The 25205-nt window shown below is 45.8% G+C and overlaps 1 protein-coding gene across 1 annotated transcript in view; it reads right to left on the reverse strand.

Annotated features, from left to right (window-relative positions):
• The window catches only part of DDX10 (DEAD-box helicase 10), an 832256-nt gene that overhangs the window by 249097 nt on the left and 557954 nt on the right, over positions 1 to 25205 (reverse strand). The window contains exon 16 of the mRNA XM_086935230.1: positions 6711 to 6764. Coding sequence (XP_086791356.1) covers positions 6711 to 6764 — 54 coding nt within the window. The remainder of the gene's footprint in view (positions 1 to 6710; positions 6765 to 25205) is intronic.

Here is a 25205-nt window from a genome sequence, read left to right on the forward strand (position 1 = left end):
CTTCATAGATCTCAGCACCAACAAGACTTCCTCCTTAGTAACTGGACCGAGGGAAGCCAACTCCACCAATGGTGACTCAGGTTGGGAGCTGGAATTGTCCTCCAAAGGGGAGACCTCATCTAGTCGGGGAAGGGAAGCCAGTATGTTGGCGATTTTACTTTTAAAATACGAGGCCAGTTCTGTGCATTTTTTGCGAGGGCCCTCGTGGAAAACCTGAGGATCGGGGACATTGAGTAGCTCCTTAATGACCCTAAATGACTCTTTGGAAGAGTTGGCCGCAGAGCCAATGCGCTCTTCAAAGAATCCTGATTTTGCCACCCGAATAGCGGATTTGTACCTGCTCAGGGCCGCACGATATTCTTTACGATTCGCCTCACTCCAGTCTCTCCTCCAGGACCGCTCTAGCCTCTTACATCCTTTCCTCAGAGTTCTTAATTCTGATGAATACCAAGGTGCCGAGCCCACTCTCTTCCCCCTCGTAAGTTGTTTCTTTTTGGGTAGGAGAGTGTCTAGAGAGTCCACGAGCCAGGTGTGGAAGTTCGCGTCAGCGACTATCGGGTTGGCTCCCTGAGAGGGTTGCGTGGCCTCCAAGTGTGCCGCCCAGGTGTCAACTGGGAGCCTCGACCAGGCTCTCTCCAGGGTGTGAACCCGTGGGACCACCGCGGCTCGGCTGTCGAATTGCCATGACGCGGACACCAAATAATGGTCTGTCCAAGGTAGGGCAAGAGCCGGAGATGGAGTAAGATGGTCCAGGTTAGAAAATAAGGGATCAAGCAGGTGGCCCTTCTCATGGGTCGCGCCCGAGTTGGCCAAATTGAGTCCAAAAGATCTGAGATCGTCGAGCAGATCGACTCCTGTGGCATTAGCTGGGTCCTCAAGATGGATATTAAAATCGCCGAGAACAACAAAGTTGGCAGTTGAAGAGGCAAGAAGTGCAGTAATTTCCAAGAGAGAGTTAGGGAAACTACCCAGCGGTCCGGGAGGGCGATAGATCAACAAGCCCACCAGCGACACTGTAGGTGACAACCGAAGGGAGAACTGTAAGCTCTCACAATCAGCCACCCCTCCATTCTGGATCTTACAGGCGAGCGTGTCTCTATAGAGAACTGCAGTTCCTCCTCCCCTCCCTTTAGGTCTATCAAGGTGGAGTATATGAAAGCCTGGGGGGAGTGCTCTGACCATGTCAGGGCCAGAGCTGGGGGAGAGCCAGGTCTCAGTGAGAAACAACACATCGAGCTCGTGGTCCAGAATAAGTGAATTGATTTCAATGGCATGGCTCGGCAAGGACCGGCAGTTTAGTAAAGCCATGGAGAGAACGGATTTCACAGCCACTGAATTGTGGCCGGAGGAACACGCTCTGCACGGTAAAAATTGGATGATCCCCATCTGTGCAAAGCTACAACTAGTAGGGTGGGGCGGACGCAAGGCGATAAGGGCGTCTCTCCCGTATTGTAACCTGGAGGTGACAGGCATCACTGTATGGGGCATGGTGTCAGGCCCTAGGCCCGCCTGGGCGCGGACGGGCGCAGACGGGCAGGACTCTGGCACGACTCCGGCGCAGGTCCGGCGCGTTCGCTGGTCGCGTCCGCTGCGCGGAGCCGTAAGTGCCTGTTTTTATAGCCCTTGTCTCAGGCCTCCCCAACCCAGCCCGACCCAAGATGGCCGCCAAAACCGGCACCCAGCCCTCGGCGTCAACACTCAGCCGAGGGTGGGACCGGAGCTGCAGGGAGGGGGGAAAGAAGAGTTTTTAAGCGCTGCTGAGCGCTGGGGGGTCTCTACACACTGCTGCAGGCTAGAAAATACAATTAGCAAGCACAAGTGTCAAAAACGAGTAAAATCACGAAAATGCGATTAAAATTAAAAGAAAAGCAGGAGACCTCCCGGCTTCCGCCTCAGGAGGGGAAAGGTGTATGCAAAGTCTGATGTTACCGCTTTCTAAGTCTCAGGCGCCTTTTATAGCCCTTGTCTCAGGCCTCCCCAACCCAGCCCGACCCAAGATGGCCGCCAAAACCGGCACCCAGCCCTCGGCGTCAACACTCAGCCGAGGGTGGGACCGGAGCTGCAGGGAGGGGGGAAAGAAGAGTTTTTAAGCGCTGCTGAGCGCTGGGGGGTCTCTACACACTGCTGCAGGCTAGAAAATACAATTAGCAAGCACAAGTGTCAAAAACGAGTAAAATCACGAAAATGCGATTAAAATTAAAAGAAAAGCAGGAGACCTCCCGGCTTCCGCCTCAGGAGGGGAAAGGTGTATGCAAAGTCTGATGTTACCGCTTTCTAAGTCTCAGGCGCCTTTTATAGCCCTTGTCTCAGGCCTCCCCAACCCAGCCCGACCCAAGATGGCCGCCAAAACCGGCACCCAGCCCTCGGCATCAACACTCAGCCGAGGGTGGGACCGGAGCTGCAGGGAGGGGGGAAAGAAGAGTGTTTAAGCGCTGCTGAGCGCTGGGGGGTCTCTACACACTGCTGCAGGCTAGAAAATACAATTAGCAAGCACAAGTGTCAAAAACGAGTAAAATCACGAAAATGCGATTAAATTTAAAAGAAAAGCAGGAGACCTCCCGGCTTCCGCCTCAGGAGGGGAAAGGTGTATGCAAAGTCTGATGTTACCGCTTTCTAAGTCTCAGGCGCCTTTTATAGCCCTTGTCTCAGGCCTCCCCAACCCAGCCCGACCCAAGATGGCCGCCAAAACCGGCACCCAGCCCTCGGCGTCAACACTCAGCCGAGGGTGGGACCGGAGCTGCAGGGAGGGGGGAAAGAAGAGTTTTTAAGCGCTGCTGAGCGGTCTCTACACACTGCTGCAGGCTAGAAAATACAATTAGCAAGCACAAGTGTCAAAAACGAGTAAAATCACGAAAATGCGATTAAAATTAAAAGAAAAGCAGGAGACCTCCCGGCTTCCGCCTCAGGAGGGGAAAGGGGTATGCAAAGTCTGATGTTACAGCTTTCTAAGTCTCAGGCGCCTTTTATAGCCCTTGTCTCAGGCCTCCCCAACCCAGCCCGACCCAAGATGGCCGCCAAAACCGGCACCCAGCCCTCGGCGTCAACACTCAGCCGAGGGTGGGACCGGAGCTGCAGGGAGGGGGGAAAGAAGAGTTTTTAAGCGCTGCTGAGCGCTGGGGGGTCTCTACACACTGCTGCAGGCTAGAAAATACAATTAGCAAGCACAAGTGTCAAAAACGAGTAAAATCACGAAAATGCGATTAAAATTAAAAGAAAAGCAGGAGACCTCCCCGGCTTCCGCCTCAGGAGGGGAAAGGTGTATGCAAAGTCTGATGTTACCGCTTTCTAAGTCTCAGGCGCCTTTTATAGCCCTTGTCTCAGGCCTCCCCAACCCAGCCCGACCCAAGATGGCCGCCAAAACCGGCACCCAGCCCTCGGCGTCAACACTCAGCCGAGGGTAGGACCGGAGCTGCAGGGAGGGGGGAAAGAAGAGTTTTTAAGCGCTGCTGAGCGCTGGGGGGTCTCTACACACTGCTGCAGGCTAGAAAATACAATTAGCAAGCACAAGTGTCAAAAACGAGTAAAATCACGAAAATGCGATTAAAATTAAAAGAAAAGCAGGAGACCTCCCGGCTTCCGCCTCAGGAGGGGAAAGGTGTATGCAAAGTCTGATGTTACCGCTTTCTAAGTCTCAGGCGCCTTTTATAGCCCTTGTCTCAGGCCTCCCCAACCCAGCCCGACCCAAGATGGCCGCCAAAACCGGCACCCAGCCCTCGGCATCAACACTCAGCCAAGGGTGGGACCGGAGCTGCAGGGAGGGGGGAAAGAAGAGTTTTTAAGCGCTGCTGGGCGCTGGGGGGTCTCTACACACTGCTGCAGGCTAGAAAATACAATTAGCAAGCACAAGTGTCAAAACGAGTAAAATCACGAAAATGCGATTAAAATTAAAAGAAAAGCAGGAGACCTCCCGGCTTCCGCCTCAGGAGGGGAAAGGTGTATGCAAAGTCTGATGATTTGGCTTTATGCTCGTGCACTTTACTTACAGTTTAGGGTTGGGATTTTGCCACTGAATGTCACCATAAATAAATGGAAAAATGTATCTGGAGCCCCACTGTGCTCCTTCTGTAGTTTAAGTGCAGAAACAATTGAATATTTCATGTTCATTTGCCCTTTTTATGCATGCATTAGAAAAAGGTGGTTTACCTCAGAATACCCCCTCATGTCTTTCAAACGTTCAGCTGACGCCCGACGGATACTCAGATCTGACACTACCAAATGGCTAGTGTTTACAATGAGGAGATGCCTCTTGTATGCTTGGCACATTAAGACTAGGCACATATCTGACAATTAGGTACCATTACGGTGGCCACATGCTGGAAGGAGGGGCCTTTTAACCTTCATTTAAGACGCTAACTTGATTGATCTGTAGTCTGATGAAATCATCCCTGTTGTATCTTTTTTAACCTAGACCAAGACCCTGTTGTCTGTATGATGTGCTTTTATTAAATTACTCTTTCATACTTTCTTACATATGTATTTATTGATTGAGGTGACTTGTTTTGTTTTCTTGTGTGAATGATCATGAAATGATCGAAATAAACTACTACTACTTATGACTCTGGCAACTTTTATCCCTTACAGAGCCATAAAATCAGAGAGTTGACGGCCTCCTGTCACAGCCAGCATAAGAAATTGAATCAAGAATATAAAAGGTAACTACCAACACAATAAAGGGACCTGCAGAGCTAATAAGGTCTTCCAGCATAACACACATTAAATAGTGTGTGTCTACCTCCCACAATACCTCATCCCTCACAATGAGAACTCATGTGTACACAGCATGAGAACTGCACCTCGGTGGCCACACGCACAACACTGAACCACTTGCCACATAGGCTCAAAGAAAAGACAACAATCTTCCAACCATACACCGACACAATGTAGCGTGCTTCAGCACTCCACATAAAGTAATAAGCGCTACGCAAATACTGTAATGCATTGCAATATAATTTTAAAATAAGGTAGGGAGTACCTTACTAATTATAATACACATTCCTATTGCATACCATTGCCCTATCTTATAACTGGCTAGTTGTTGTGCCACAGAGAAACAGTTATCCAATTATAATGTACTGTGATTAATAGGTAACCAGTGCATAATTCTCTAATAAATATATTCAATGGTTAGTATGTACATGAGTACATGAAAACCTGCACACCTTGTATAAAATCCTGTTTCTGCTTTCTCTACTAAAGTGCAGCTGTGACATCACTAGCCCCCTATAATAAGAAAATTACAGCTTTTCTGCTTTAGTACGTTTTTACAGTTGAATTGTGACATCTATACCTTTTACCAAAACAGAAAACACTGTAAAAAGTACCTTCCTACGTAGAACGATTAAGGATCATGCACATTATTGAAGTGAAGCCTAGCTTTTCTGATAGCGTTCTTATAAAATATATATACAGCCTAAAACTCCATTCATTAGGTGCTCTTGTTAAAAGGTTTATTGCACTGTTGGGAATCAATGCAGGGGAGAATAAACCTATCTGCATGTTAAACACATTACTAAAACACCAAAGCGGCCTGATGCTGATTTACATGACACTGCTTAAGAATGCGTGCTTTCAAGAAATTATACAGTGCTTATTTTAACAGCACAGGTTTCACCTTTTTCCACATTAACTGCAACAGAAAATGTCTTTGTTCAGGAGCAACAGACCAAGAATTTAATCAGAGTTGGGGAGGATGAACTTGCGGGTTTTACCATGTATTATAAGGAATAAAATACCTCCTACTGTATGTAAAAAGGATATTCAACGCGCTGCAGTGATACGCGTCAGAACTTCATGCATGACTTGCAGTACCCTTCTAAAATACTGCATGGGTACTTTTTCCAAATATTATTTATGAACTAACACTATGACATTATTGATAATCCTAGATCTGCGCTAATTGTGTCATGACCGCAATTAAAAATGCCTGATAAAGACCATCATGTGTGTTCTGCATCGTGCCTCAGGGCTGTTAATTACCCACAGTAAATCATGATGGTTAAACGAGAGGCCACATGACCCAATGAGTGAAATCTTCCAGATCACATTTATCTGACCAATGCAGGTAGCAGTTTAAGAATATTGGATTGAACCCTTGCGGCGCCGATTTGCCTTGAACCCATCACTTCAATATCCAGATTCTTACTCACTTGCAATGCTCCAAACAATGACAAGCAACACTTAATACAAATATAGTAATATGAATAAATAAATAAACACTGTTATCAAGCAACCCAGTAATCTCAGGCGTGCTCATTTCACCCTGCCATCACCACAGACAGCTTCCATACATTTATGGGTACTTAAACGGTTAGCTGTTGTAAACACCGATTAGAAAACAAACAGATGAAAGACACCATGAAAGGCATTTTCATTGAAAACAGCAGAAGCACTTGCCACATAGTATGCGTAGAAAGATGCTTCTACCTGAATGTGCATTTTCTGTCTGAAAAGAGCGCGTCTGCACGCGAGAGCTGCGAGAGCGCGAGGCCTGTCACATGAGGCAGATGGATTGCTATTCCCAGAGGATGGCTCTAGGCACAGAATTAAACTGGAGGAGGAGAAAATGACAAGTAGCCATGCACCGGTGAGCAGGCAAAAGACAGCGCACGCCCCATCCCCCTCGCGGACATGTCAGAGTACAAGCCACGCGCCAGCCAGAAAGCTTTCCGAAGCCACAGCATTAAAAGAGCGGGAAAGGGAACGCGCCATACCTCTTCCGGTTTATTGTGTGCTCTTCGGGCAGCCTTCGCTTTCAGCCTCTTCTCCTGCAAGAAAGATAAGGAAAGCAGTTAGTGAGATGGCACCATTATAATCGGATTCATGAAAAGATCTGATTTACAACACGAGTTCTCTTATTTGTAGGTGAGCGATTCTTCCTAAAAATGTGCCCTTTTACTAATTCATCATTGTGGAGATTAAAGACATCTTTCTAGTGTTAATCCTCCCACATTAAGGCCCCCATCACTATGGCGGTGGGACTGCCTCCGTCGGTGGCTGTCCTACCTCCATCGGACCCTGCAGGACCGCCTGCCACATTGTGATGACGGGCAGATGTAAGGCGGCGGAGAGACCAACCACCATGTATCAGACGGGCGACCGTCAGAAGGACTGCAATCTCTACAACAGTCATGAGGCACCGCTGTAGGGATTACAATGTCCCTTTCCGCCGGCCATCTCATGGCTGTTAACTCGTCATGAAAATGCAGGCGGAAAGGGTCTTTGACCCCCTTCCTCCCTGGGCCTCCGCTATGGGCCCTGGATATAGTGCCTGCCCCCATAGTTCAGGGATATGTAAGATGTGTTTATTTTGGGCTGCAGCACACGCCGCAATACAAACTACACACATTGCGACCGCGATAAAGGCGGTCGCATTGTAATGTGGCCAGCGGGACCACCGACTACTATTCGGGCGGTCCTGCTTCAGCCACGGTGCAACGGCATCGTAAAGGCGACCTAGGTTTTTAAAACGTTCTGTTTTTATAAGACTCGAGTTGCACAGCACAATCATATTGATAGGCACTTCCAGAAACATGTGTACACCAATGTCTGCACTACTGATGGAAAAAAAGATGTCACCACTTTTTGCATAGCACATTTTTAACACCCCTAAGCAATACTGTAGCAAAGATGCTCGGGCTCTGGTAAAAGCAATGACACATTCACTATTGTTGAGGTAGTAAAATACAACAATTATCAGAGCGCTATTGGCCCCTTAATGCCCTGAGACCAATGCACTGCAACTGCTGCACCAACTGTAGCTACACCCCTGCTTGTATGGCCCATAGTGCTTTTGGAGTTTGTCTATCATAGCAATTGCGCCGAAAATACTTTATGTTATATTTGATTTACAAGTCAAATAGAAACCACAAAGCACAGGCCAGTAGTTTACAACATATGATCAAGCTTGGTGACAAAAGCTGTTCATTCAGTAATTTCTTCACGTCTTGCCCACCCCCAGTGCTAAGGCCTTCTTTGGATGTTTGGGAATGTTCACACTTTTTTCCAACATTCTGTGGATTTTCAAGGTGCCCAGGGTGTGTAGATTCCCCTGGAGGGAACTGAGAAAACAGCCAACATTTTGTGGAAAATGCAAGAGAAATCCTGTGCAAGAACGGGTATACTTTCCCCCCCTATAAATTGGTCCAACAAAAGGTTTCCTCTTTCTTACACATATCTACAGATAAAAACGGTACTCTACTTGTGTGGCTGGGCCTACAGCCTGCAACACAAAATGAACCACAAGTGCTAGCTGGAGACATCACATTTCACCCAGCAAAATCCAAGTTTTTTTGTTTCTTTACAATGGAAGTAGCTGTGGAATTTGCGCCATTGCTCTGCCGCCGCCCATGGAAACCTCCCAAATTCAGACATTTCGGAAAACTAGTCACCCAGGGGAGTTCAGGAAGGAGTGACATTCATGAAATCCATAACATTTTTTTACCCAGAAGACCTTCCAAACGTCACACTTCAGCTAAGAATATTAATTTTCCTCACATTTCTGTGAGAGAAAGTTCCTGAATCTATGGGGATCTAAAAGTTTCCTACCACCCAACGCTTCCGCACGTTTACTGATAAAAATGGTACCACCATTGTGTAGGTGGACTTAGTTTCCGCAACAAGAAAAGCCACAAAAAGAAACATGGACAGATTACATTTTTCTACTCAAAACCACCCTTTTTTAGGTGAGCCTAGGCTGCGCGCATGCGCTGTATGCAAGACCTGGTGTAATAAAACACAACAACTTTAGTTGCACCTGCTTGCTGTAGTTAACTCCACCATCACTCTTCTTTTCTGTCTTTTAAGTCGTGCTGCAGCCGATACCTCACTTCTGTTTAAGGCATGAGTACAACAGCCAAGTACAGTTTTGTCCTGTTTTCGGTGAATGTATCTTATATGGGCGAACAATTTATTTCAATAGTTTCCTGCAAGTACGTGTTTCGGTATGTTTTAAAAATGTCGCTTTACTTCCTCCTTACAGGATGTTGCTCCAGGATTATAGTGCTAGATGAATAGTGCTTGTTTGTTTTGTTAATGATTTCTATCACATACACCTTTTTACATGTTTTCGAAATGTCACTTTGCTTACGGACTATCGCGTTAGATGAACATTGCTTGTTGGTTTTATAGTTGCTTTCCGCCTGATTTCTTGTTTACTTCAGTTTCTTTTCAATACCGTGGCCATCTCACATATGTGTAGCATTTTCAGTTTATATTTATCCATTTCATTTCCCTTATAAGATTGTTAACTTTGTGTTTCCCTTTTTAATCTGCATTCCTTTAGTTCTGTGCACATGCTTGCATTGCATGATTCTATATTGGAATTGTTTTTCTGTAAATGCTTTGTACTGGATTATTCTGCTGGATATAATCATGACGCTTCTTTTAAGTTTTGCCCCGCAATTGGTAAAGAGTGTAGCAAATGTGGCAGGATTGGTCATTTTTCTAAAGCGTGCAGAGACGAAAAAAGGAAAAGTGGTGATCGTAATGTTGGTCATTTCAAGAAAAATTAAGTCTCTTGTGTAAGATCTAATCTTTCTTATGAGATTCCTTGTACCAAATGTGAACATTCTAATGCGGGGGAAATGATAAGGGAAGGTGGCATGGTGGTTAAATATTGGGGTTGTTGATGGTGAAGTACTTAATTCACCCAAATGTATTGTAAATTTCATGGAGGTAGATCTTGAATTCAGGGCAGACTCTGGTTCTCCCTGGACCATTATAACAAGAGATTATTTCTCTGAAAAGTATGGTTCGCGATTATCGGAAAAAGATCTATCTTCGCCAGATATTAATGCTCTATGTTTTAATGGTTCGAACATCGATTTTATTGGTTATTTACAGTCCACTATTTATTTTAAAGGGAGATCTGCAGTTATTAAATTGTATGTGGCTAGGAAAAGTGTTGATGTTCTTGGATGGAGGGATCAACGCAAGTTAGGGATTATGTTAAATCCACGTAGCAAAGAACCTGTCACAGTGTTAAATAATATATTTACTGAAGAAGGGTCTATTGTCACTGTAGAAGTTGACAGCAGTTGGAATAATTTATCTAAAGAATTCCCCAACGTATTTTCAGAAAATTTAGGTAGATTGAAGGGTTTTGCACATGCTAACAAGCTCAAACAAGGAGCTGTTCCTGTGGTGCAAAAGCTTAGAGGGGTGCCACTTAATGCCAGGGAAGAACTGGGTAATGCTCTTAAAGAGATGTTAGACAATGGTGTGATAGAGGAGGTTGAATCCTCAGAATGGGTTTCTCCAGTAGTTCTTGCCCGAAAACCAGATAAAAGTTTGAGACTTTGTATTGATTTGAGAGCTTTAAATGCAAATATCACAATTGATTGCCATCCCCTTCCCAATATAAATGAAGTGGTGAGCATGCTTGGGGGTGCCACGGTGTTTTTAACTCTCGATCTTAGATCAGCATATCATCAAATTGAATTGACAAAAGAATCTAGACATCTAACAGCTTTTATTACCCCTCAAGGATTGTACCAATTTAAGCGGATGCCGTTTGGCTTAGCTTCGGCGGCATCCGTTTTTCAAAGGTCAATGTATCATTTATTTAAGGATATGGGGAATTATGTTAAGTGTTTTCACGATGACATTCTCATTTTTTCTAAGAATGATGAAGTCCATTGTGAACATTTAAGAAATGTATGTAAGGTTTTGAGTGAGTCTGGTTTGACAATCAAGAGTAAAAAGTGCAAATTGTTTCAGAAGACGGTAGAATATTTAGGGCACACAGTTTCGAGAGATGGTGCATCTCCAAAGAAATCGTTGGTTGATGCTTTTTTAAAGGCACCTGCACCTGATAGTAAAGATAAGTTGCTGTTGTTTTCAGGTCTCTGTGAGTATTACAGCAAATTTGTTAAAGATTTTGCTACTAAGATGGAACCTATCAGAGAACTTGCTAGGAAACATGTGGAATTTGTATGGGGTAGTAGACAGCAAAGTGCGTTTGAAAGTATAAAAGCTGACATGGTTGCTGCTCCTACTCTCAGACCTTTCTGCCTGAAGAAGTTGTGTTTTTTGACAGTAGATGCTAGCCTTTATGGTTTAGGTTGTGTTTTATCACAACGTTCTGGAAAGGAGGAGTGGAATGTGGCATTTGCATCTCGTACGCTAACTGTCACTGAGAGAGGATATGCTGTTATTGAGAAGGAACTCTTGGGATGTGCATGGGCGGTGGAACATTTTCGTAATTATATTTGGGGTGCAAGGTTCGTGTTAAGAACTGACCATAAGCCTTTGGTAAATATTTTGTCTCCTGGAGGTGGGGCTAGAGCTACTGCTCGTATAGCCAGACTTATGTCAAGCCTACAAGAGTACAATTTTGACATTGAGTATGTTCCAGGAAAATTGAATGCAACTGCGGACTGTTTGTCCAGGCTGCCATTCCACAGTGTTGAAGAACATGGAGATGATGAAGTTGTAGTTAGCATTACTGAGTCGGTTTCTGAACATTTTAAGTTGATATCTGAAGAGGTGTGGAGAAAAAGTATGAATGAGGACACTTCACTCTGCCAAGTGAGAGATTTTATCAAGAAGGGTTGGCCTCCTAGATGCGAGTTATCTGCAGATCTTATTCCATTTTTGAATATTAATGAAGAACTAGTTACTGAAGGTGATTTGATTTTTCGAACTGGAAAGTGTGTTCCACCTTTTGGGATTCGTGATTCTATTTTGAAACTTAGTCATGAGTGTCACATGGGTATGTCATCCATGAAGAGGTTGATTAGGTCAAATTTCTGGTGGCCAGGGGTGGATACATTTGTTGATAAGTTTGTGAGAGAATGTCCGGATTGTATAGAGAGTGACAAGGCTTGTAAATGTAGTCCAGCTCCTTTGATACCTGTAAAGTGGCCAGAGTATCCATGGCAAAAGTTGGGTATTGACATTTCTGGACCTTTCAATTTTTTACCACTGGAGTGTAGGTTTGCCATTGTGGTTGTTGACTACCATTCTAAATGGCCAGAGGTCAAGCTCATTTCTCATCCTAATTCAGGAAATGTGATTTTGTTTTTGAAAGAGCTGTTTGCTCGAGAAGGTTATCCTGAAATGATAATTTCTGACAATGGTGTACAGTTTAAATCTTCAGAAATGTTGGATTTCTTTAAAGATTGTGGTATCAAACATGTCACCACAGCGTTGTATGAACCACAAGGGAACAGACAAGTTGAGAGATACAACAGGGTTCTCAAGCAAGATATTCTTTGGGCTCGCACTTTTGGTAGCTTGTGGAGAGAAAGGTTAAGGGAGAGATTTTGGTTGTATCGCATAACACCTCATTCGACTACTGAGATTTCTCCTTTTCGATTATTAAGAGGTAGGGATCCCACATCTAAATTGTGTCCGTGGTGGTTTAAAAAGAGTACTATACCTCATGATGTTATAGTTGATGTTACCGATGTAGCTCGTAAAGTTGAAATGAAGCAAGATAAGATCAAAAGTGATTATGATGTTCGGATGAAGGTTAAAGTACCAATGTTTAAGTGTGGTGATTGGGTGGGAATTCGCCAACCAGGTTTTGTCTCTAAAGGTGATATTAAGTTTGGTAAACCTATCAAAATTGTGAAGGTAAATCGTAACAGTGTAGTTACGCAGGATGGTAAGGTCTGGAATGCCAGACGAGTTTCTAAATGTATTCCTTTGTGTCATAAAATTTCTTAAAGAGGGAAAATGTGTAGCATTTTCAGTTTATATTTATCCATTTCATTTCCCTTTTAAGATTGTTAACTTTGTGTTTCCCTTTTTAATATGCATTCCTTTAGTTCTGTGCACATGCTTGCATTGCATGATTCTATATTGGAATTGTTTTTCTGTAAATGCTTTGCACTGGATTATTCTGCTGGACCTTAAGAAGAGAGTACTGTGCTGTATCTATTAAACCAGTACCTCCAATCTTTGGATTATTTTAGTTATTTATTACAATAGGCCTCTCTGATTGGAGGAGTCAATCAGAGTAGCCAATCATTTTGCATAAGCGTCAGCACTAACGTTCCTCCAGTTCGAAACATAGCAGCACTGATTTCAGAAAATACCGGCACATTTTACTTTCATAAAGATTAAACTGGCAATATAAAGTACTTGGCATTGTGAGTGGAACTTTTTCTCTGCCATTTGTCTCCTAGCTGTCACCTTTCACCTCTTGGTTGCCACCTTTCACCTTGACGCTGCTGCTTTTAATATCTGGTTTGTGGTGCTGCTGGCGTATCACTGTTCGCTACTTAAACATCTGAAGCTATTCATAAGTAAGTTACTGCATTGTCCCATTTTAAACTGCCCATTCATCTCATTACTCGAGGATGTATGATAGTACAACGCGATCTTTTTGATTGCGGTACTTTACATCGCAGATTTTACAACACAAGTCGTTACAACGACTTGCGTTGGAGGGCGCGGATTGAGGACGATTATAATTTTCTATTCTAACACCAGTCCACGTAACAGTAGGGAAGGTGTTGGAATAGAAAATTACAATATTCCTTAACCAACAGCGCCATCCAGCGCAAGTCGTAGTAACGACTTGCGTTGTAATGGCAGCGTGGTAAAGGTCGTGCAGTGTAAACACTGCATTGTAAACGACGTTTCCCATTACTCGATGTTCAGCCATCGCCTCAAGGCACATAACACTCATACACACATTCTTACTCCCCAAAAGCTCCCACTCTTAGAAAAGCAGACATATTCACACACAATAATTAACACACTAAAGAAAACACACGCATGCACACCCTGACACAGCTGGCACTAGCACTGCATCCTGTAATTATTTGTGGACTAGTCTCGTCTATTGCTCTTTCTTGAGCATGCATGCCCTAATTTCTGAGAATGACAACACTGATAGCCAGAAACTGGTCCTAGGATGCTTGATTCCAGTCCAGGGAAGACATGGCTTTGCAGTTCGGGCTGGACTGTTCCCATGAGGCACAGGGTCAGACTGATTTGCATATGGCCATGTCTGAACTGGGGTGGCAGAGTGGGCTAAAGAAAGGTGATGGATTAAACCCAGATCTGTTGACTGGGTGTGAGTGTTTGATTGGTTTGGATGCTGCGTCCATCACCACACCCTTTTGTACCGCTTTGTTCGCCATAAGTTAGCAGGGTATACTCAGACGTGAGTCCCTTGCTCACTTTGCCACTGGATTCAAGCAAGCCGGGCTGAAGACGGCTGAAATGCCAGAAACCAGTCCTCGGAAGCTTGTTTCCGGTCCAGGGAAGGCATGGCTTTGCAGTTCGGGCTGGACTGTTCCCATGAGGCACAGGGTCAGACTCATTTGCATATGGCCATGTCTGAACTGGGGTGGCAGAGCGGGCTAAAGAACTGTGATGGATTAAACCTAGATCTGTTGACTGGGTGCGAGTGTTTGATTGGTTCGGATGCTCCGTCCATCACCACCCCCTTTTGTACCGCTGTAAAAACTTTAGGCCAATTTCCCAGCTTCCTTTTATGGCAAAGGTGCTGGAACAACATGTGCTGAAAACCCTATCACACCATATAGAGGAACATCAGCTACTCTAAATGAAACAGGCAGGTTTCAGGGCCCACCACAGAATTGGTAATGATGGCCACAATGGATGAACTTAGGCTCATAGACGATAATAAGAAGCAATGCGCCCTGGTCCTGCTAGACCTGTCTGTGCCATTCGACACGGTCAATCATGACCAACTTTTGTCAAGGGTCTCAGAGTTGGGCATCCAGTGGCTGGCATTTCAATGGCTTTCGTCCTTCCTGTCAGGTCGATCCCAAAGGATCCAACTGGCTGACCATGTGTCTGATACTGGCAAGCTAACGTGCGGTGTCCCCACCCAGGGTTCAGCGTTGTCTCCCCTTCTTTTCAATGTATATCTGCAGCCTCTGGAGGCCGCTTTGACCCGCATGGAGTGCCAAGTCTTCAGCTATGTGGATGATACCCAAATCATTATCCGGATTGACAACTCTCCTACGGCCCACGCACGGATGCAGAATATTCTGAAAAATACAGTCAACTGGATGACAGCTAATTCTCTCAAAATCAACCCTGATAAAACCGAGGTACTGGCCATTACCACAGATATCAACCCCTGGAGTGACCTTTTCTGGCCACAAGCGCCTGGCACCACTCCCAAGCCAGCCCCAGTCTTAAAAACCCTAGGCATAAAAATGGATCCTAAGCTTTCCATGTCTTAACAGGTATCTACCATGGTGGGGACATGTGTGGGCCTTCTAAGACAGCTAGGGAAACTCGCCCCCCTTCTCTCATTTACGGGACTCCGAATGGCTGTGTCGGCAATAATCATGTCACGGTTAGGCTATGGAACTCCCTGTACATTGCTCTCCCGGAGAAGCTGCTAACAAAACTCCTGATAGCTATGAATGACGCAGCCAGACTGATTTTCAGGCTCCCAAGGCAGGCCCACGCCACCCCCTTACTGCAGCAGCTGCACTGGCTTCCAGTCAAACAGAGCACCAGGTTCAAGGGCCTATGCACAGCCCACAAAGCAATCCACGGTCATGCCCTAGCTTGCATTAAGGACCACAAGGGCGGTCCCTCCGATGATCGGATGCTGGTTTTCTGGCTAGCCCCGCTTTAATACTTTCTCCAAGGGTGGCAGAGCCTTTTCTACAATTATCCCCCAACTCTGGAATAAGCTACCTGCAAGCCTCCGCAAGGAACCTGTCCTTCGTCCATTTAGGAAGAAACTCAAAACACTTCTTTTTATTGAAGCCTGGGGCACAACCTAGGCCATGTTTGCTTACTCCTGCTGATGTGGCGAGGTTGGGCTCTCTCTCATAGCGCTTAGAGAACTGACGGCGATTATGCACTTTAGAAAACCCAGTTAACATTAACATTGAAGTGGAATTGTGATCTGCATGAAGATCCGACTTCTTGTGTTAAGCAACAAAAAACCTCACCTCCTGGTCTTAAATAGCATTTAGGTGAGGTATGGTGCATTTATTACATGACTCTGAGATTAGTACGGATCACAGGTCTAAAGTGGCATGTGAGTCAATAAGCAACACATGGTTTCCGCAGTCACATCACAGCATGAATCCTGTAATTTTCAGTGGCAAAACCGTCCCCCTAGCACACTGCTGAAAAGTGTCATTATTGAAAAACCATTCAAAGCTGGGAGAGGAGGTCCAGATTCACATTAGACAGCTCAGAAAGAAAGAAACTGACATCTGCATTTAGGGGTGCCGTTCATAGGCGGATTCTTTCTTTCACCTCAGGGGAAGTATGGAGCAAGCAGAGAGTCGTACAAATGCCACCTATTAAGCACTGCTACAAAATTCTCCAGATTCAGGCTGGTGCCTCGAGGATATTCTAAGGGGATGTATATGGTTAGAAGTATCCATCAGAAATGAGGCATTATCATGAATAACTGAAAAGTGATCTACAGAGGGTAGGGTCTGGCGAACATAATCCATGAGGTTGCCACAAGACATGTTACACAGATCTGAAGATAAAGAAGTCGGGAGATAAAAAGCAGAAGTAAGAAGGAAGTGATCAAAAGGGAAAATGTAGAGTAGGGATAGAAGAGAAATGGAAGAAATAAGTAAACAGTAGTAAGACTGGGGTTTCTGGTTAACAGAGGCATGCACCCTGTCCAAGCAGGAACCACCACTTTAGTCAAGGTAAGCTAGATATACACTAAAAGATAACCTGTGCTCAACCTCTGGTAGCTTGGCAAAGAGCGTTCACGCTTATCTAAAGAGGCAATGTTTAAAGTATGTGTGCAACACACACATACACAGTAACACAATGGAAATACCACAAAAATAATCTACACAGTGTTTGTTGCTGTCTAGAGAGAAAGCACAAAGTGTAGCTGTCACCTACCCCAGACCTGTATTGGAGACAGCTGCAAGGAACACAGAGCAGTAATAGCAGAGAAATGTCCACTTTCTAAAAGTGGTATTTCTAAACAGTAATCCTAAATTCAACTTTACCAGTAAAGAGGATTTATCAGTACACACGGAAGGGGTGGGTGGGAGGGGAAAAAGCAACACGGGGAAGGGGTGGGCGGGAAGGGAAAAAGCAACACGGGGAAGGGGTGGGCGGGAGGGGAAAAAGCAACACGGGGAAGGGGTGGGCGGGAGGGGAAAAAGCAACACGGGGAAGGGGTGGGCGGGAGGGGAAAAAGCAACACGGGGAAGGGGTGGGCGGGAGGGGAAAAAGCAACACGGGGAAGGGGTGGGCGGGAGGGGAAAAAGCAACACGGGGAAGGGGTGGGCGGGAGGGGAAAAAGCGCAACACGGGGAAGGGGTGGGCGGGAGGGGAAAAAGCAACACGGGGAAGGGGTGGGCGGGAGGGGAAAAAGCAACACGGGGAAGGGGTGGGCGGGAGGGGAAAAAGCAACACTGGGAAGGGGCGAGCGGGGGTGACAAAGCAACACGGGGAAGATGCGAGCGGGGGGACAAAACAACATGGAAAGGGGTGGGCGGGAAGGGACAAAACAACACAGGGAAGGGGCGGGTGGGCGGGGGACAAAACAACATGGGAAAGGGGCAGTCGGGAGGGGTACTGAGCAACATGGGGAAGAAGACTGCCTGAGGGGGACTAAGCAACACGTGGAAGGGGTGGGTGGGAGGGGGACAAACCAACACGTGGAAGGGGTGGGTGGGAGGGGGACAAACCAACACGTGGAAGGGGTGGGTGGGAGGGTAACAAACCAACACAGGGAAGGGGCGGGAGGGAGGGGGACAAACCAACACAGGGAAGGGGTGGGAGGGAGGGGGACAAACTAACACAGGGAAGGGGTGGGAGGGAGGGGGACAAACCAACACAGGGAAGGGGTGGGCGGGAGGGGGACAAACCAACACAGGGAAGGGGTGGGCGGGAGGGGGACAAACCAACACAGGGAAGGGGTGGGCGGGAGGGGGACAAACCAACACAGGGAAGGGGTGGGCGGGAGGGGGACAAACCAACACAGGGAAGGGGTGAGCGGGAGGGGGACAAACCAACACAGGGAAGGGGGACAAACCGACACAGGGAAGGGGTGGGCGGGAGGGGGACAAACCAACACAGGGAAGGGGTGAGCGGGAGGGGGACAAACCAACACAGGGAAGGGGCGGAAGGGAGGGGGACAAACCAACCAGTGGAAGGGGCGGAAGGGAGGGGGACAAACCAACCAGTGGAAGGGGTGGGCGGGAGGGGCCAAAGAAACACAGGGAAGGGGCAGGCAGGAAAGGGACTAGGCAATGCAGGTTAAGGGGCAGGCGGCAGCCTGAAAAAGCAATGCAAGGTAGGGGCGGGAGGGGGGCAAAGCAGGATAGGGGTGGGCAGGAAGGGGACAAAGCAACATGGGGAAGGGGCGGGCAGAAGGGGGACAAAGCAACATGGGGAAGGGGCGGGTGGGAGGGGGACAAAGCAACATGGGGAAGGGGCGGGTGGGAGGGGGACAAAGCAACATGGGGAAGGGGCGGGTGGGAGGGGGACAAAGAAGCACGGGGAAGGGGCGGGAGGGGGACAAAGCAAGATGGGGAAGGGGTGGGTGTGTGGGGGACAAAGCAACATGGGGAAGGGGTGGGTGGGAGGGGGACAAAGCAACATGGGGAAGGGGTGGGTGGGAGGGGGACAAAGCAACATGGGGAAGGGGTGGGTGGGAGGGGGACAAAGCTACACGGATAAGGGGCGAGCAGGAGGGAGACAAAGCAACACATTGAAATGGCAGGCAGGAGGGGAACAAGGCAACAAGGCGAAAGGGTAGGCGGGAGAGGGACAAAGCAACAGGGGGAAGAGGTGGGCAGGAGGGGGACAGAGAAAGAGGGGTGATGGGAGGAAGGAGAAGCAATACAGAGGTCGGGTGAGTGGGAGGAGGACAAAGCAATAGAGAGGCACGGTGGGCAGGAGGAGAACAAAGCAATACTGAGTGGGTGCAAGGGGATGAAGCAATACAGAGATGAGTGGGTGGGAAGGGGAAGAAAAAACTACCTCAAACACCGCACGAGCAGCGGACAGACACTAAGCAAGAAGAATCAACTAACTGCTGTGTCATACGCTTCGAATCAGGAAGACTTGTAATGCTAATGTCCTATGCAACTAGAGCCTTAAATATTTGTAGTTCACGAATTCTGAAGCAAAATATAATCCATCTACGTGTTTCTGAATATGTAGTAACACAAGTGTTTATTGACTCTCTATAGTAAAGTTTGTCATGTTATGACACAAATATTAAAGTTGCGTTGGGGAATGTGATTTTTTGTTGCAAAGCCTTCTGTAGTGCCACTAGCAACTTTCTTACAGTCTTTATTTCATGGTATGGAAGCAAACTAAGGTAAAAAGTGCTAAGAGGCAGCCAGGGCTGCTGCCACATCGTAGCGCTTTTTATTAGGGTGGGATGAGCAAGCAAAAATGGGGAAGGGGTGGGGATATGGACAAGCAACGAAGACAGGGCGGAGTGGGCATAAGTGAGAGTTGGTCCACGCAAGCACCACGAACAAGAGTGGGTGGGAGGGGAAGAGGAAATAAAACCTCAAACACAGTGTGAGCAGCAGGCAGACAACTTGCAATAAAAAAGAATCAATCTGTGCTTGGTCCATGTGTCAGAAAGAAGAGGAAGTGGCGCCCAGCATGCGCTGGAAATTAGGAGGCAGCAAAGAAAAATGACAATGAAGCCAATGAATGGTAAGCAATGGGCAGGTTCCAAGCCCTTTATTGTAAACAATAGTCCTTGCAGTGACAGCCGGCAGATGAAGCCTAGTAAGGTGTTACACTAATCTTTAGAAAAATATATATGAGACACTAATTAGGGCAAGTCTGAACATTATCAATAGTGAATCAATGTAACATCCAGATCAAAGGCAATCTGATAATTAATTATAGGGAATCAAGGCATTAGCAAATCCTGAAGTCACATTTTTTTTGTGATAAAAGTCAAAAAGCTCATTATCACGGCGTTCAATACAGGATTTCAAAGTGACGGGAGAAAGAGATGGTAACATGGGGAGTTGTAATAATTTATGGTTGACAGAAACTCAGTAAGATTTTGGTTGCTGTCTCTTTGGAATCTCATGCCACTCCGCAAACATGCTCCAGGAAAACACTAAAAGGCCACCTACTTTTTTTTAGACCAACACTGATCTGGCATTGGCAACCATATCAGGCTGGCACTGCAGCGTTTCAGCACCCACCCAACATTATATAGATCTTCAAGACCACGACGAGCAGGGTTCGCAAACACCCCCCCAGGTCCCACCAGCGTCATTGCTGACGCTCAAGAGGCCTTCTGCATGGCAGCGGGCCCTTACAAATCTCAGAAAAATAAAGCAGTCCTTTAACGGTACGTAGACATTGACAGTACTTGTGCGTTACGAATGATAGAATTCCTGTTACTAGGCCAGTTATTAACAAACATAAGCCATACCGAGGCTACACACCCATGCAGAAATACATCAAGGTCATAACAAGCTGCCGGTAACACAATGTGTTTTTATTTATGGCGCCGAACAGCCGCATCAATTACAACCTCAAAGGCTTTGCAAGGGGTTTACAGACCAGTGAAGTGCATCATTTCCCATTCACCCAGGCAGCCTATTAACCTGGACAGGAATTCGAAAGACATTAAAAAACGGAGGACCATTCACACACTGCAGGGCTTCTAAGGATAGGGCTCTCCTGACCGGCAACTATATAAATTCTTTGGCACGTGCCCTATGAGCCCATGGGAGAGGGCCTAATGTTGATGTATGACCTGCACTGGGTAAATGCCATCAAATACATTCCCGGTCATTATACTGTGACGAAAGTCCCGAACAGATGATCAGGAAGCTGATAAATTGCCAAGAGCTGCTTACATTTTGAAATAAACTTTAAGGTATTAAACTTCCGAGATAAAAGTCGACCATCCCAGAGATGGCCTTGTACCTGGAGGTAACTGAGAAAAACAGGGATTGGCACAGCCGATAGATCTCTCTGGTGGAAGAGCTCTTGGCTTTGTTAATGTGTTTTTAGCTATATTGTACAGCAGCGTGACTGAATGTTTAAAAAACATTTTTTTTAACGTGCTACAACTAAAATGTAAAGTCACTTATCTACAAAGAGATTGTCGGCGCACCTGCACCGTCCTTACTGGCCACAGCCTGTTCTTGTTTCTAAAACTAGGTTAAACGCTTTTTAGTTCTCCTCAGAGACGGCGCGTCGCAGTCACTTGCAAGATATTTTATTGACTTAGAGAGCTCAGAGCCTGGCCATTGCTTACTGTTGATGGTTGGCTTCATCCTCACTCTCACTGTCTTACCTGTTTTTGGCCAGCGCGTGCCGACTACACTTCCTCTTCATGTACTCATATCCCTCCCATGGAGCCTGGCCAAAGTACTGCTACCTTTCAGCGCCAAGTGTTCTTCACGTGAAACACTGGTATGGCAAAGTGTTTTTTTCCCCCCTTTCAATCATGTTGCACAGTAGCTGTGCTGCTATACAACATGGCTTAAATCACTGAAAAAGTGAAAAAGCTCCACTATTGGCTTGGGAATGGCTCTGGGAAAAAAAAAAGCTTTTTTGAGACATGTTTCAAAGCAGCACAGCTTCTGTGCAGCATGGTTGAAGTAAAAAAAAAAGAAGCAATTATGCAGCCTCCGTTGACGGTGTCATAGTGTTTTTTTATGCTTTCAGCCATTGTGCACAGCAGATGCACTTCTGTACAACATGGCTTTAAAAAAAAACATTTACATAGCTAATATATCTCGCACAGGCAATACCAACTGGATTTGCCAATGCTTGGTCAGAATATGTTCAATCAGTGTGTGCAAAGTATGAATGGGCAGGAACACATTAGCTCTCCTGAAATACGCCAGTGAACTTGTGGTGTGCATGAGTGGGCACAGTGCCTTTCTGGAGTCTTGTGATTCTTTTTGGAAGATGCTGGTTTGTCTCTGTTGTTAGAAGGCCCCTGTGCCTCCTATGAGAGACTCTCAGCGGAAAGTCTCAATCTTAATTAAAGTATATTACAGAACAATTAAGGACGTACATTGGCATTGGATACCCCACATGTCCCTTTTCAGAATTGATCTGTGAACCTACAGGTTGGGGTGGACTATGCTGCAGTGCATGTATTTGTAATCGTATTTCAGAGACGCACTGGTCCAATACAAGTAAAACAGATAGGTCCATATGTAGGTAGCCCAATAACGGCCGAAATTACCGAATTTCGGCCGTTACCGACCGGTATTTAGGGTTTGAGATGTAGGAGGCAGGTTTAGAGATTCGGTAATTACCGATTCCTTAAGAAACGGTAAAATACTTTATTTTTGATAACTTTATTTCGACCACAGTGGGCCATAAAAGTGCATATGTGCCACATGTGCACACATGCACGATTCAGGGGTGCAACAGGGTGTCAATATGACACCCTGCCACCATTGAATATGTTCCCCCTATTACAGATTCGGTATTTACCGAATCGGTAATAGTGAATGGCTTCCCATTAATTCCTTTAGGGCTCCAGGCACATAGGAATGAATGGGAATTACCGAATCGGTAAATACCGATTCTTAAATACCGAATCGTACCGATTCGGGAATATTTACCAAATTGTTTCCTACATACCATTTACCGATTCTGAAATACCGAATCGGTAACATTCGGTATTTTAGAATCGGTAAATGGAAATTCCCTACATATGGCCCATAGTCCTTTCTTGAACCAACCACCACATCCTACTACTTACTGTAAATACACAAGTGGGTTATAGCTTTTGTCGGAGAGATCCTTTTGTTACTTGCAATTTATAAATTAAAACCCTAATATAGCACAGTGAGCTATTAACTCATCAAAAATATGCTTGGAAACTGAAAGGTATAGGTTAAAGCATTATGATTTTTGCCCTAGTCTTTTATCCTAACGTTCTAAAAAAAAAAAGGTTCATTTGTTTAAAAATCTATTTTTATTATCAAAGACAACCCCCAACCATAATGGTACTTTTAAATCCTGAGTTTGTGCTTCTTCAGATCAAGCACTCTTATTATATACTGCCTAACAGTATGGGTGGCATCTGACTCCTATCTATACCTTGTTGTCCTCTGTCTTGTGTAATATTTCTTATACACTGATTTACACATGTGTGATTCAAGGTTTCTGTGTGTGATGCAAAGCGTTCTGACACCTTACAGTGGTGTGAGTTGCGCTATAAAAGAAAAGCATGTGTGAGAGAGAGCGGTAATGGAGACTTGGGGGTCTCTGTTAAAGGGTGGTAGTGAGGGAATTCACGGAGAAGGAGGTAATTGGAGGGCGCCAACAAACAGCTGCACTGGGCGCTACCAGCGCTAGAGCCGGCCCTGAGGGAGGCATTCAGTTAAGGCAGAGAGGTAATGTACCAATGCCCTTCTGTGGTTTTGGGATACATTTATTGCTCACTTACGCATGTAGAGTTTAGTGTGCTGATAAGTGCAGTGTTTTTGTGGCACCACTCAATTATTAACATCACAAAATAAAATGGACGGAGTGTTGAAACTTTTCAAACACTCACCCCCAGTCACAGATCTGGGTTTAATCCATCGTTATTTTGCTTGCCATGTCACTCCAATTGGACCCAGCCATATGTGAATCAGTCTTGACCCTGCTCCCCATGGGAACAGTTCAGCCCGAACTCGCAAGCCAGGTCCTCCCTGGACAGGAAACAAGTATCCTGGGACCGGTTTCGGGGTATCACCGCTCATCAGCCAGGCTAGATTGAATCCAGTGGCGCAGGAAGCAAGGACCCACATCTGGGCATAACCTTAGCCACTTAGGGCGCACATAGCAACATCACAAAATAAAATGATGAACGGAGGGTTAAAAGTTTTCAAACACTTAACCCTTGTTATTTTGCTTGCCACGTCACCACAGTTGGACCCAGCCATATGCAAGTTAGTCTTTGCTCCCTAAAGCGGAGGTCTTCAAACTTTTGTCAGCTGAGCCCCCCAACTAAACCTTTTTACACGTCGAGCCCCCCTACCACCACCACCTGACAAAAACGTTCTGGAAGCTGGTACTCTGCATCATTGATGACCATTCCCTCCTGCAGAGCCCAGGTGGTAAGGGCAAATAATATGAACTGAAGAGGACCACTTCAAGTTTTGAGTAGTACCTGGAAACTGGAGTACTCACACATTTTGTAATATATGTTTTGCAGTTTTATATAGCGCTAACATGACCCAAAAGTATTGGAGCGCTTTACAGGAGCATCTTTTACATTACACAAGCACACATTCATTTTTTAGAAGTACAGGGCGGTAATGTGCTATTTCCAGAATCACAGGCTGTTGAGCAGACATCAAGAATTTAACCTGGTTCCCTAGCTCCACAGTCATCAGCTCTGGCTGTTGCGCCACATCCTTGCCCTAGACAAAATATCAGAACAAGCATTGGCAAAGCCAATAGGTCTCGGCAATCAGATCGCTACAGACAATGGAAGTGCATTTGTGTATAGCTAAGGGGCTGTTTTTATTGATATACACAAATGTATTACCACTGATTGCTGAGACCTATTGGCTTTGCCAATGCTTGTTTTAGAAACAGCAAATGTGTCTGGAGTTGTTCTCATTAAAGGCATGTCCTTTTTGGAGGAGGAAGGAATGGCATTTTCAGCACAGATATGTGAGGGCTCAAAGACACAGGAGCCTGCGTCTTTGAGCCCTCACACATGCACATCTGTGCATGTGTATGAAGCCCACACATGCACAGATAGATTATCACAGTCCCTCAGCAGAGCAAAGCCCTCTTGCCTACACAGAGGGATGTTCATAATCCCTCGGAGGAGCCAAGGCAAACTCCCACTCTGGCACAGAGTGCCAGTCTATGTTAAAAATTGGTTTGGCAGGGGGCGGGAAGGTTGTTGGCATATTAAGTTTTGTCACAAGAGGCAAATTGGAAGAGAGAGTCCAGAATGAGCGAGGCGGGAGCAGGTTTGAAACGGAGAGACTCTAACAAAAAGTAAGAGGATGCAGCGTGGGCCCAGAGTGGGCCTAGCGTGGATAGGAATTTGGAAGGAATTCAAGACTGAGGAAATAAACAGCAGGCTAAACGGTAGACATATTTTTGAAGTGGATGTTAAAAGACGGATTTTAGAACCTCATGGGTGTGAGTGGTGTATCAGCGAAGAAGAGATGGGCTAGTTTGACCATGTTAGGATGTAGTTATGTCAGTTTAGAATGTACGTCTAAACTGAAGGATGTTGTGTTTGTGCACTCAACTTGCTTCTGAAACAAAGGCCTTTTCACAAACAGCAAATGTTTCTGTAATCG

The sequence above is a fragment of the Lissotriton vulgaris genome, chromosome 8 (assembly GCF_964263255.1).
Source record: "Lissotriton vulgaris chromosome 8, aLisVul1.2, whole genome shotgun sequence".
Classification (NCBI taxonomy): Eukaryota; Metazoa; Chordata; class Amphibia; order Caudata; family Salamandridae; genus Lissotriton; species Lissotriton vulgaris.